This window comes from Macaca fascicularis, chromosome 19, assembly GCF_037993035.2.
Source record: "Macaca fascicularis isolate 582-1 chromosome 19, T2T-MFA8v1.1".
Lineage (NCBI taxonomy): Eukaryota > Metazoa > Chordata > Mammalia > Primates > Cercopithecidae > Macaca > Macaca fascicularis.
Genome location: NC_088393.1, coordinates 6,321,197 through 6,333,824, shown reverse-complemented (window position 1 = coordinate 6,333,824; position 12,628 = coordinate 6,321,197). Strand labels below are relative to the sequence as shown.

Sequence of the window (12,628 nt, the reverse complement as noted above, 5' to 3'; positions counted from 1 at the left end):
GGCAACATCGCCAGGCCCCGTCTCTACAAAAAGTACAAAAATGAGCTGGTCGTGGTGGCAGGGCCTGTAGTCCCAGCTACTCAAGAGGCTGAGGCGGGAGGATCGCTTGAGCCCGGGAGGTCGAGGCTGCAAGGAACCATGATTGTGCCACTATGCTCCAGCCTGGGCGACCAAGTGAGATTCTGTCCTTAAAAAGATCAAATAAACTGGCCTCCCAGCCTCCCTCCCTGGCGCCTCCACCATGTAACCCCCTGGACATCCGCGCGTCTCCTTGGCTGGGATGACCTCGCTGATGGCTCTGTCGTGGGTGGCCACCTCGGATCCCCGGGCGCACTCTGGGGCCAGCAATGGGGAGCGGACCCGCCTGAGGGGACCGTGGCACCCGCCCCGCCCCGCCGGGCCTGCCCACTGCGTGCCGGGCGTGTCCGGGCGGGCGGAGCGCGGGCGCGGCGGGGGCGGGCGGCCAGGCCGGTCGGGCGGGTGCGCGGGGCGCGCGGGGCCCGGGGCCAGAGCTGGAGCCGGACGGGCGCCATGGAGGGGCTGCGGCGGGGGCTGTCGCGCTGGAAGCGCTACCACATCAAGGTGCACCTGGCGGACGAGGCGCTGCTGCTGCCGCTGACCGTGCGGCCGCGGGACACACTCAGCGACCTGCGCGCCCAGCTGGTGGGCCAGGGCGTGAGCTCCTGGAAGCGCGCCTTCTACTACAACGCGCGGCGGCTGGACGACCACCAGACGGTGCGCGACGCGCGCCTGCAGGACGGCTCGGTGCTGCTGCTCGTCAGCGACCCCAGGTGGCGGCGGGGCTCGGGGTGGTGGGAGGACGGCGGCCGGGGACCCCCGAAGAGCGGCGGGGGAGGCAGGCGCCCAGGGCGGCCTCCCAGGCCGGCACTGCTTTCCCACCTCGCGCTGCCCGCCTGGCCTCTCTCCTGACCTGGCCTTGCCGGCGTCGGTCTTTTGCTTCCCGGCTGTCTGTGTCTGTGTCTGTCTCTCTGCCTGTTTCTGTCTCTGCTGTTTTTCTCCCTCTCTCTCTCGTCTCTGTCACTCTCATTTTTGTCTCTCTCTCGTCTCTGTCTCTCATCTCTGTCTCGTTTCTCTTTTGTCTCTCTCTCTCATCTCTCTCCCTCTTCTTTCTGTCTCTTGTCTCTGACTCTCTTGTGTCTCTGTGCCTGTCCTCTTTGTCTCTTTCATCTCTTTTGTCTCTGTCTCTTTCACCTTTGTCTCTCTCATCTCTTTTGTCGCTCTCCCTCTCATCTCCATCTCTTATCTGTATCTCCCTCTTTTGTTTCTGTCTCTTGTCTCTGTCTCATTTATATCTGTGTCTCTCATCTTTGTCTCCTCATCTCTTTCTCTTTTGTCTCTGTCTCTGTGTCTCTGCTCATTTTGGTCTCTGTTTTTTTCCTCTCTGTGTGTTTCTCTCCATCTCTGCCTCTGTTTCTTTCTTTCCCTGATGATTTGGTTGCCTGTGATCATCTCTGTCTCTGTCTCTCTTCTCTCTGTCTCTCTGTGTCTCTGCCCACTTCTATCTCTGCTGTATTTCTCCTTGTTTCTCCCTCATTTCTGTCTCCCTCTCTTGTCTCTGTCTCTCTCCCCATTTTGGTCTCTGCTTTTTTCCTCTCTGTGCGTGTCTCTGTCTCTCTTCCCTTTTGTCTCTTTGTGTCTCTGCCCGTTTCTGTCTCTGCTTTTTTCTCCTTATGTCTCTGTGTCTCTTTTGTCTCTCAGTCCATTTTTGTCTCTGTTTTTCTCTGTGTCTGTGTGTCTCCCTCTCCTTGTCTCTCTGTCTCTTTGTCCATTTGTCTCTGTCTCTGCTGTTTTTCTCTCTCTGTCTCTGTCTCTTTCTGTGTCTCTGTGTCTCTGTCTCTTGTCTCTGTCTCTCTGTGTCTCTGTGTCTCTGTGTCTCTGTCTCTTGTCTCTGTGTCTCTGTGTCTCTGTGTCTCTGTGTCTCTGTCTCTTGTCTCTGTGTCTCTGTGTCTCTGTCTCTTGTCTCTGTGTCTCTGTGTCTCTGTGAGTCTGTCTGTTTTGTCTCTGTCTCTCTGTGTCTCTGTGTCTCTGTGTCTCTGTCTCTTGTCTCTGTCTCTCTCTGTGTCTCTGTGTCTCTGTCTCTTGTCTCTGTCTCTCTGTGTCTCTGCCCATTTTGGTCTCTGCTTTCTTCTCTGCGTGCCTCTCCGTGTCTTTCTCTTTCTCTGTCTCTCCATTTCTGTCTCTGCTGTTTTTCTCTCTGTGTGTCTTTTTTGTCTCTGTTTCTCTGCACGTCTCTGTCCATTTCTGTCTCTTTCTTCCCACGGTGTCTGTCTCTCTCTGTGTCTCTGTCTCTGTCATTTTTGTCTCTGCTCTTTTTTTCTCTGTGTGTCTCAACATGTGTGTCTGTCTCCTTCTCTTTGTCTTTCTCTCTGGGTGTCTCTGCGCATTTGTCTCTGCCGTTTCTCTCTCTGTCTCCCTGAGGCTCTGTCTCTCTCTTCCTTCTCTGGTCTCTCCCTACCCCCTTATCTCTCCCATAGCCCCACCCTAATGCCCGCTACCCACACTCACCCTTGGATATCTGGGTCCCCAAAGAGGTCCTCTGGCCAAGATGGCCCTCAAGCGGGGCGTCTTCTGGCCCAAGGAGGGGTCTCCAGAGAAGGGCACTGGGGCCACAGGAACAGCTCACTGCTGGCCTGGGGCAGCTCTGGGAAACGGGTCGGGGTGGCCGTGAGGTGGTGAAGGTGGCCTGGGACCACCACCTTGGAAGTGTTGAACAGGAGAGGGACGGGGGCCATATGAATTACCCTGGATTTTATGGGGGTCATCCTCACCCGCCCTCTAGAGGCTTGAGTCACCAAGCCTGTGTTGATGTTTTGAGGGCAGGAGCCTCAGATGCCACCCTGTTGCGGGAGCCTGGGGCTGCAGTGGGGGCGGGAGAGGTCCCCTTCCCAGGCCCTCTTGAGGGAAGATCTTAGTGGGGAAGGGGAGGCTGAGAGGATGATGAGGGATGGCGGTTCAGAGCTTGGGGCTGGGAGAGGGTGTTCTCGGCAGTGTACCTTCTATGAGGTCTGGGGACTGAACGACCCTCAGACGTCTAGACTGTAATCATGCAGTACAGGGTCAGCATTTATTGTGCGCCTACTGTGTGCCAGACTCCATGCTGGGCACTGAAATTCAGCAGTGACCCAGAGAGACCAGATCTTGCCTTCACAGAGCCTGCAGTCCCATGGGACAAGAGCCAAATAATAGCATGGGAGAATGTCAGCTCGCAGTCGGCGCTGTGGGGGATGCGAGGAAGGTGGAGAGGGGTCAGTGACTGGGGGACGCCTCTCTGGAAAGGTGACATTTCAGGATATGATGCGGAGGAGGTGGTTAAACAGAGAGTCAGGAAAGGGTGTTCCAGGCAGTGGGAACAGCCTGTGCAAAGGCCCTGAGGCAGGACCGCACCTGGCATGTTGGAGGAACAGTGAGGAGGCCCGTATGGCTGGAGCAAAGGGGAGAGAGGGAGGAAGGGAGGGCGGAGAGAGGCCGGGGCAGTTCATGCAGGGCCTTGCAGACTGCAGGGAGGACTTGGGCCTTGACCCTGAGGGAGGTGGGAGCCATAGAGGGCTGTGGGCAGAGGAGGCATGGGACCTAACTCAGTGCTCACAGGTAACCCCTGGCTGCAGCAGGGAGGACGGACTGTGGTGGGGGGAGGGCTGGAGACAGGAGACCAGGGTGGAGATCCCAGTGAGCCATGCTGGAGGCAGAGGATGGAAGCCTTCAGAGGAGACAGTTTTGGCCGGGTGCAATGGCTCACACCTGCAATCCCAGTACTTTAGGAGGCCGAGGCGGGTGGATCACCTGAGGTCAAGAGTTCAAGACCAGCCTGGCCAACATGGCGAAACCCTGTCTCTACTAAAAATACAAAAATTAGCCAGGCATGGTGGTACGCGCCTGTAATCCCAGCTACTTGGGAGGCTGAAGCAGGAGAATCGCTTGAACCCGGAGGCGGAGGTTGCAGTGAGCTGAGATCGCGCCACTGCACTCCAGCCTGGGCAACAGAGTGAGACCCTGTCTCAAAACAAAACAAAAAAAGAGACAGTTTCAACCTCCTCTGGGCTCCCACCCCACCCTAATGCCCTGCCCTTTGCCCCATCCCTGACCACACACACAGCTGGGGTTGATGGCGGAGTCCAGCTTTGTCTTCCCCAACAGACGGGGGCCCCTATCTGCCTTTGCTGTTCCCTGGCTGTGTGTCCTGAGGCAGCTAACCCACCCTCTCTGGGCATTGAATGGGTTCTGAGCTCCCCAGATCCCCAGACCACTCCCAGACCTATAGCGGCAGAGCAGGGGCTACTAGTGGGTGGTGCAGCACCAGCTGGGGAGGTCTCAGCTCCCCCATCTGAGAAATGAGAAAAACACTTTGGACCTGTCAGCCCAGACAGTACCCTAGGGTGAGAGAAGCTGTGTGGGCTGCTCGGGACAAACCTGCCAGGGCCTCTCTCACTTCCGGGTAGATAGGGCCCCCTCTTCTCCCTCCCCCAGCCTCTCTTGCCACCTCCTGTTTCTACACTCTGTGAAATGCAGTAGTGACAACATTTTCTGCCTCGAGGCAGCAGCGTTGCAGGGAGACAGGTCGTCATGGGAGCCAGCAGGCACTCAGTCATGGTCACGCTTTGAGAGCCTGTGAGATGCTAGGGGCTTTTCATGTGGCCTTACGGCTGCCCCTGGCGTGGATGCTAGTATTTATTTATTTACTTATTATTATTTTTGAGACAGCGTCTTGCTCTCTCGTCCAGGCCGGAGTGCAGTGGTGCGATCTCGGCTCACTGCAACCTCTGCCTCCCGGGTTCAAGCGATTCTCCTGCCTCAGCCTCCTGAGTATCTAGGATTACAGGCACCTGCCATCATGCCTGGCTAATTTTTGTATTTTTAGTAGAGACTGGGTTTCGCCATGTTGGCCAGGCTGGTCTAAAACTCCTGACCTCAGGTGATCTGCCCACCTCAGCCTCCCAAAGTGCTGGGATTACAGGTGTGAGCCACTGTGCCTGGCCGGGTGCTGTTATCATTGGCGGTTTACAGGTGGAGAAACTGAGGCAGAGCAAGATTAAGCTGGGAAGGGGCAGAGCCAGGGTTTAAACCCAGCTTTAAAGCCACGGCCTTCATCACTAAACCTTCCCCCTGCTCCATTAGTGGGAACAGTTGTTATTATTCTGATTTCATTGGCATCAGCCTGTTCCTCTCTTCCTCCCAAGGCCCTCTATCCATCCTTCAGCTGGTTCCATCAGCTCCGCCTTCAAAGTCTAACCAGAATCCGCCCACTTCTCAACCACTGGCCCAGCCCAGTCACCCCCACCCAGGTCCACAGCCCCTGCCCTTGTCCCCTACAAGTCTGTCCTCCCTGTAGCAGGTGCTAGAGGGCGCCTGTGAGCCCCTGAGTCAGGGCCCGTCCCTCCTCTACCGGCAGCCCTCCATGGCTCCCACCTCCCTCATGGTCAAAGCCTAAGTCCTTCCTGAGGCTTGCAAGACCCTGGATGACCTGCCGTATTCCCTCCCTGCTTTCTCCTCCTCCCTCTCTCCCCCTTGCTCACTCTGCTCCAGCCACATGGGCCTCCTCGCTGCCTCAGAGCCTCTGGACAGGCTGTTCCTTCAGCCTGGAATGCTGTTCCCTCAGGTCCCCAACTCCCTCTCTCCCTGCAGCCCTCCCTGACCATCCTGTTTAAAATTGCATTCCAGCGAGACGCAGTGGCTCACACCCGTAATCCCAGCACTTTGGGAGGCTGAGGCAAGCAGATCACTTGAGTCCAGGAGTTCAAGACCAGCCTGGCCAACCTGGTGAAACCCCGTCTCTACTAAAAATACAAAAATTAGCCAGGCATGGTGGCACATGCCTGTAATCCCAGCTACTGGGGAGGCTGAGGCAGGAGAATCGTTTGAATCCGGGAGGTGGAGGTTGCAGTGAGCCGAGATCGTGCCATTACACTCCAGCCTGGGCAACAGAGTGAAACTCCGTCTCAAAATAAATAAATAAATAATAAAATTGTATTTCACTCCAACCCTGCTTCATATATTTTCCCATCACTTGTCAGCGTCTGACTTCTCCACTCTTTACTTGTTTTTTTCACCTGTAAAAAAACAAGTAGACTGTAAACTCTATGAAGGCACTGCCATCCATCTTGTTCACTGCTGGATTCCCAGTTCAGTGCCTGGCACATAGTAGGTGCTCAATAAATATTAGTGGGATGTATTTGTCTCTGGAGGCAAGGAGTGGGCCGCTCAGAATATTTTTCTGGAGCTCTAGTGGTGCCTGGATGCAGGGGAGGGAATCTCCAGGTTGGAGGTGAGCCCTGGCAGGGGCAGGAAGAAGCGCCAGCCAGACACTGGGCAGAACAGGGAAGCCTCGAATGCCAAGGCAAAGGCTGTGTTTTTCCTGCAATCTGTGTCTTTCTGTCTCCCTATTTCAGGTAGTCTGGGTTGGAGGAGGCAGAGCCATGACCGAGGGGACCCGGGTACTGGCTGAAGGAATAGGCTGGGGTAGAGGGCACTTTTGGAAAACACTTCTCCTGCCTCCCGGGAGCCTAGATCTCACTCCAGGTAAGTCATTGTAGTAGCTGAGACAGAGAAAAGACCTTAGAGATTGTGGAGACCATAGATAGGGAAACTGAGGCCCAGGAAGGAGAAGAGACATATGTTATTGACCATCACTCACCTCCTATGCTTCTGGTCCCTAGGAGAGGGACATGACCTCGGTGGCTCACTTCTCTTTGGATTAACATGTGGACCAGAGCCGTATGGCCCCTGACTTGCTGGGTGACCTTGGGAAAATTGCTTCTCCTCTCTGGGCTCTGTTACCTGTCTCCTTACAGTGAAGGATTGCGCTTTGGTTTGGTTTTACTGCACTCTTTGCCTGCAATTCCTGCGACTGCCATCAGGTGGCAGAAAACAGCCACGTTCCAAGAGAATCGCTTGAATCCAGGAGTCGGAGGTTGCCGTGAGCTGAAATCAGGCCATTGCTCTCCAGCCTGGTGACAGAGCAGGACTCTGTCTCAAAAAAAAAAAAAAAAAAAAAAAAAAAGAGAGAGAAAAGGAAAGAAAACAGCCAAATTCACCAGTCACCAGGGGCCATCCCTGTCCTCTTAAAGGACACCAGGGACATCCACAGGAGGAGGGGATGACTACAGGTATCACTGTCCATGTCAGGGATGTTAGGTCAAAGGGAAGGACAACTGGCTAGAGAACTGGTGTTTCACCCTTCCCTGGGCCTGTATTGAAACGGGTGTATCCTTCCCCTCCTGTTGTTCCAGGGTCTGGGCTCCCAGGTGGATGGTGAAACCCTGGCCTGACCAGATGATGCACACTGCTGCTTCAGACGCTCCTGCTGGAGCCCCAATCCCTGACATGGACCTAGGACATTTTTGCTCCTGCCCAGCCTATCAGGAGAGAGCCTTGAGCCTTTCAGCTCTGCTGTGCGACTTTGAGGCTGTTGCTCCCCTGTTGGGGCCCCGGGTGCCCTGTCTTCAGTGGGAAGCACTGTGCCACCTTGGAAAGCTCCCATGGGCATCCAGAGAGCATCGCAAGAAGAGAAGCACAGAGGGGACAGGAGAGGCACTCGGAGGCCCTTCCCCTCTTGCCCAGGACATTCTCCCAGCCACACCTTTGCCCAAGCCATGCCCCCTGCCTGGAGCACTTTTCAACCTCTTTTCTGCAGCTCCAATACACGTGGGATTGCAGTCTCCTCCAGGAAGTCTTCTCTGATTCTCTCCTTCCCAGCCAGAGAGCACTTAGCCCTCTTTGGGGCCCCCACAGGCCCTTTGTGCAGTGAACAGCCCTGGCTGGGGGTGCAGCCAGTCCTACCCGAACTCTCCAATGACTGAGCAGGAAGATGGGGACATCCCAGCTCCTGCTCAGGCCTCCAACTGCGCCCCATGTCCACCCCCAGATACCTCTCCAGGAGATACCTGCGCGGTTTCCCCCTTCGCCTTAAATCCAGATGCCTGGTTGTCTGCACAGGGTCTTGGGGCGGCAGGGGAAGGGGGTCTGAAGAACTCTGGCCAAAAGGATGAGGATCTGGAGGTGGGGAACTGAGCCGAGGCATGGGAGGTCATCTCGGGGCATCGCAGGGAGTGCATTGTGGGAATTCCGGATGGAGACCCTCAGGGCAGTGTGCCGGACCTCCGTTGCACCTCTGACCTGGAGCCACGTCACCTCATGTTGTGCAGCCCCGGGGAGGGTCTTTGGGGAGGGGGTGCAGGGGCTGCACGTGTCCTCGAGGGCCGTGTTCACTCTCCAGGCACCACGGGCGGAGACGCCCGAGCCTGGGAAGAAATAATGTTTTAATTAAGAGTCCTGTCGGCCGCAGGACTCAAAGCACGGACAGGTGGATAGTAAATCGCCACCATGGGGACAGCCGCGCCCAGATTGTGCGTTTGCTTAGCTGGGGACAGCGCTTGGCCCCGGGGCTCCTGCTCGCCTCCCCTCAGAGCATCTGCTGAACTTCGGGCATCTACCCTCCAACTCCCGCTTGTCCGAGAGGAGGGGGAGAAGGAGGGGAAGAGAGAGGAGCCCCATTTCCCTCCGGCAGGCAGACGGGCTGGAGCTGTTTTGCAGAATGACTTGGGTCTTGCTGGCCCCTGGGTGTGCCTGGAGGGGGGTCTTCCTAGCCCCCTCCACTTCTCCCTTGGTGCCTAACCCAGGACTCTATCCACAGAGACCTACCGTGTGTCCCCTGGAGCTCCTCCTGGAGCAGAGCCTTCTGCTCTCTTTTCTGCAGAGGGTAAACCGAGGCCCAAGGAGGTTGTTAGGGACACAGCGCAGAGGGAGGCAGCCCAGATCCCTGCTCTTGTGTGGTTTGGGACTCTGCTAACAGCTGGGCCACATGCGTATATCTCGAGCCTGGATCCCTTCTGTCACTCATTTCCCTGTGCATATTCAGGGACCTGCCTCCATCAGGTTTTGGCAAGAAAATGGGGCATTTAATAATCTCCCCAGTTCCATTCCTTGGTCCCTACTCCGTGTCAGGACCTGCGCACGTCTTTTTGGAGCCCTGTCTCGATTGACAGCCGGCCGGAGGCGGTGGCTCACGCCTGTAATCCCAGCACTCTGGGAGGCCGAGGCGGGCGGATCACGAGGTCAGGAGATCGAGACCATCCTGGCTAACACGGTGAAACCCGGTATCTACTAAAAATACACAAAATTAGCCGGGCGTGGTGGCGGGCGCCTGTAGTCCCAGCTACTCTGGAGGCTGAGGCAGGAGAATGGCGTGAACCCGGGAGGTGGAGGTTGCAGTGAGCCAAGATCGCGCCACTGCACTCCAGCCTGGGCGACAGAGAGAGACTCCGTCTCAAAAAAAAAAAAAGGTTGACAGCCTCGCTGCTCGGAGGCCAGGATGACAGCCCATTTTACAGATGGCTTTCGCCTTGCCCAAGGTCACCACCCTCTGGACTGGTGCCCCAGTAGCCTCTGAACTGAGAGGTCCCCAGCCCGTGCCGGGAGCTGATGGAGGAAAAGGGGGGGAAGGGTTTCCCACTTCTTGACTGGGGGTGGAGGTGGGAGAAAGCATTTTCAGGGCGTTTTTGACATTTAACAAATAGTATGCAAATCTCATGCAAATTGCATGCAAATCATCACCCATTTCTTAAGCCTCGACAGCGCTGGCGTGTCTGAAATAATAATGTTGGACCTGTCCCTTGGTGATGACCTGGGTGGGGAGGTGCACAACCTTTTCCTTCCTCCCTCTTCCCGTCGCTTCCCATCCCATCTGTTCTCCTTTCTCCCTTCCTTCGCCCCCTTCCTTCCCTGTCTCTCCCTATCTTCCATTTTTCTCTTCTTCCTTCACATAATTTGTCCAAGGCCTCCCTGGCCTGAGATAAACATAAAGCTGCAAAAATGGCTTCCTGCAGCCCATTTTCCTGGTTGGGAAACTGAGGCATGGGCCTAAGTTCCCACAGCCACACCGAGGAAAGCAGCCCCCACTGAATGTCACCATGCACCAAAGTGCACGGTCCTCCTGACACAAGAAGGGGAGATGACAGTGGCTGGAGTCGTCAGAGCTGCTTTGAGGGAGCTCCAGGCCTGACAGGCTTACAGGACCAAGGGGAACTATTGTGGAATGTCTTGGCTTTGAATGACAGGCTGCTGATTTTGGATCTGGAGAAAGCTCACGCTGACTCTTCTGCTCCCCCAGTCTGTCTTTCTCCTGCTACTCCATCCACATATCCCTGAGTTTGGGCCACAGTCCCTCCATTTGGTTTGCATGTCCCACCTTCTTTATTTGGCAAGCTCCTATTCATCCTTCAAAGCCCTAGCTTCAATACCTGCTTCTTCATGCAGCCATTTCTCATCCTTCAAGAAGAGCCTACTTCCCTCAAGGCCCCTGCTGCTTCCAGTCTCACCTTCTGACTCACTCGGGATCCACCGAACTGGGAGGTCTGCGTCTCCTCCCAGCAGTCAGAGTCATCACTACCTTTGGGGCCGCAGGATCACCCAGCTTGGAACTAGATACAGAAATGCTGTTTTTGAGAGTGCGCTGAATAAAAGATTAAATGTTTGAAAGCAAGATTGAGTGTAAGCTTCCTAACTTGGCCTTGGAGCTCTCTTGGGCTTCATTCTACCCCATCTATGGGTTTAGGCTGCTCTTCTTTTACCCTCCTCTCACTCCACTCCAGGCCTTTGCACGTGCTGTTACTCCAGGTGACACTGTTACTCCAGGTGACCCCAGGCCAGCCCCCTCCCATCTCTGAGCCGTGAAACTCGGAATCCCGCCCGCTCCCTGCCAGGGCCTCTCAGACTCGGCTCCACCCTGAGCAAGTCTAGGCTATGAGGACTTTCGGGTGAGACTTGGCAGCTGCCATCTCGCTAGGGCCTGCGGCGTCCCAGGGAGGAGCCACCTCCCACCTTGGCCGCCCACCTAGTTTGTGCTCCAAGAAGGTCCAAGGGAATTCTCCTAGAGGGCAAGTGAGTCCAGGCGGTTCCCAGAGGAGACATCAGCGGTTTAGCCAGAAACTGCCAGGACCTGGAATTGCCACTTCCGTCCTGCCCTGCCTCTCTCTGTCTGTTCTCTTTCTGTGAGACTCCAGGCTGGACTCTGGCATTTTCTTAACTCTGAGCATTCATTCAATGAGTGATATCAAGACAGATGCTGCTCCAGCTGCCACAGACAGTGGGGCAGGTTGTTCACTGCACAAGAGGATCCAGCTGCAGAGGTGGGAGGGCCCCAGGAAGGGGCCCTTCTTTGTAATTCATCCAACAGCTCCCATACAAGTCAGTGCTGGTTCTGACCTTGTCATCTTTATTTCTCTCTCTCTCCTCTCTCTTCATCTGTCTCTGTGTCTCAGTCTCTTATTTTATTTTTGTTGAGACAGGGTCTTGTTCTGTTGTCCAAGCTGGAGTGCAGTGGCACAATCACAGATCACTGCAGCCTCAACCTCCCCAGCTCAAGCGATCCTGCCACCTCAGGCTCTTGGGTAGCTGCGATTATAGGCACACGCCACCATACCCAGCTAATTTTTAAATTTTTATAGAGATGGGGTTTTGCCATGTCGCCCAGGCTGTTCTCGAACTCCTGGGCTCAAGCAATCTACCTGCCTCGGCCTCCCAAAGTGCTGGGATTGCAGGCGTGAGCCACTGCGCCCAGCCTGTTTTTCATCTGCTCTCTGTCGCTCTATTTCTCTCTGTGGTTCTATTTGTATCTCATTATCTCTGCCTCTCTTCAATGTCTGTCTCTCCCAGTTTCTCAGTTGGTCTGCATCTCAGTCTCTGTCTCTCTCCATGTCTCTATTTTTTTTCTCAAATCTCCTATTGAAAAGGACCCCTCTTTCCCTGGGCCAGGCTCAGTGGCTCACAACTCTAATCCCAACACTTTGAGAGACTGAGGCAGGAGGATTGCTTGAGCCTCGGAGTTCGAGACCAGCCTGGGAAACATGGCGAGACCCAGTCTTTACAAAAGCATTTTAAAATTAGCTGTGTGTGGTCGCATGCCCCTGTGGTCCCAAATACTTGGGAGGCTGAAGCAGGAGGATCACTTGAGCCCAGGAGTTTGAGACCACAGTGAGCTATAATCATACCGCTGAACTCCAGACTGGGTGACAGAGCAAGACCCTGTCTCTAAAACAAAAAGAAAAAAAAAAAAATAGCCCAGGCACAGTGGCTCACACCTGTAATCCCAGCACTTTGGGAGGCTGAGGCGGGCGGATCACGAGGTCAGGAGATCGAGACCATCCTGGCTAACATAGTGAAACCCCATCTCTACTAAAAATACAAAAAATTAGCTGGGCGTGGTGGCGGGCACCTATAGTCCCAGCTACTCAAGAGGCTGAGGCAGGAGAATGGCGTGAACCCGGGAGGCGGAGCTTGCAGTGAGCTGAGATCGCCCCACTGCACTCCAGCATGAGTGACAGGGCAAGACTCTGTCTCAAAAAAAGAAAAAAAGAGCCCCCTTTCCTTCTGATGTCCTAAGTACGACCTCTGGGGTGCCTTCAGAAGCTTGTGGGATCATGCGTTCCACAATCACTGATTAAGCACCTCCAGTGTACAGGGCTCTGAGGACAGCATGGTGACTAGGACACCCAGTCAAGCTCCCCACAGAGCTCACAGCCCAACAAAAGAGACAGAAGCTGCAGGGCAGGCACGCGGCCCCTGAGACTCCCCAGGAACCCCTCCCACACACGACCTTCCCCTGAGTGACCTTGGG

General features: G+C 55.4%; 1 protein-coding gene across 2 annotated transcripts; it reads left to right on the top strand.

Annotated features, from left to right (window-relative positions):
* Positions 1 to 451: 451 nt before the first annotated feature.
* On the top strand, positions 452 to 10,495 carry TINCR (TINCR ubiquitin domain containing). 2 transcript variants are annotated; one of them, XM_065535653.2, is made up of 3 exons: positions 452 to 791; positions 6,405 to 6,534; positions 7,245 to 10,495. In XM_065535653.2, exons 1-2 carry the CDS (start codon positions 532 to 534, stop codon positions 6,406 to 6,408), a joined length of 264 nt encoding a protein of 87 aa, XP_065391725.1. In that variant the 5' UTR covers positions 452 to 531; the 3' UTR covers positions 6,409 to 6,534; positions 7,245 to 10,495. The 2 variants fall into 2 exon arrangements, with proteins under 2 accessions (XP_065391725.1, XP_045234816.2); XM_045378881.3 differs by lacking the exons at positions 6,405 to 6,534; positions 7,245 to 10,495 and adding an exon at positions 5,677 to 5,990.
* Positions 10,496 to 12,628: the final 2,133 nt, after the last annotated feature.